Below are 316 nucleotides of genomic sequence, written 5' to 3'. Positions count from 1 at the left end.
CGGGCTGGGGCTTCCCGCGGGGACAGGATGCGCGTCCTGGTGGTCGTCGCTTTTCTGCTGCTGAGCATCGCCAGTTGGGGCGCGTTCGCCGGAAGGAGGAGAAATGTGGACCCCGAAACGAACACGGGCTGGGGCTTCCCGCGGGGACAGGATGCGCGTCCTGGTGGTCGTCGCTTTTCTGCTGCTGAGCATCGCCAGTTGGGGCGCGTTCGCCGGAAGGAGGAGAAATGTGGACCCCGAAACGAACATGAACATCGTGAGTGGCGCGGCGGGGGGCGGCGGGGGAGGGAAAGGGGGGGGTGCTTTTCGACGGGCG

General features: G+C 67.1%; 1 protein-coding gene across 1 annotated transcript in view; it reads left to right on the top strand.

The window, feature by feature from the left end:
• Positions 1 to 151: 151 nt before the first annotated feature.
• The window catches only part of LIPA (lipase A, lysosomal acid, cholesterol esterase), a 12,446-nt gene continuing 12,281 nt past the window's right edge, over positions 152 to 316 (top strand). Inside the window, exon 1 of the mRNA XM_010136328.1 lies at positions 152 to 256. Within this exon, the coding sequence (XP_010134630.1) occupies positions 152 to 256 (105 nt within the window). The remainder of the gene's footprint in view (positions 257 to 316) is intronic.

Source organism: Buceros rhinoceros, unplaced genomic scaffold, assembly GCF_000710305.1.
Source record: "Buceros rhinoceros silvestris isolate BGI_N320 unplaced genomic scaffold, ASM71030v1 scaffold9715, whole genome shotgun sequence".
NCBI lineage: Eukaryota > Metazoa > Chordata > Aves > Bucerotiformes > Bucerotidae > Buceros > Buceros rhinoceros.
This window is presented reverse-complemented; position numbering and strand designations above follow the sequence as displayed.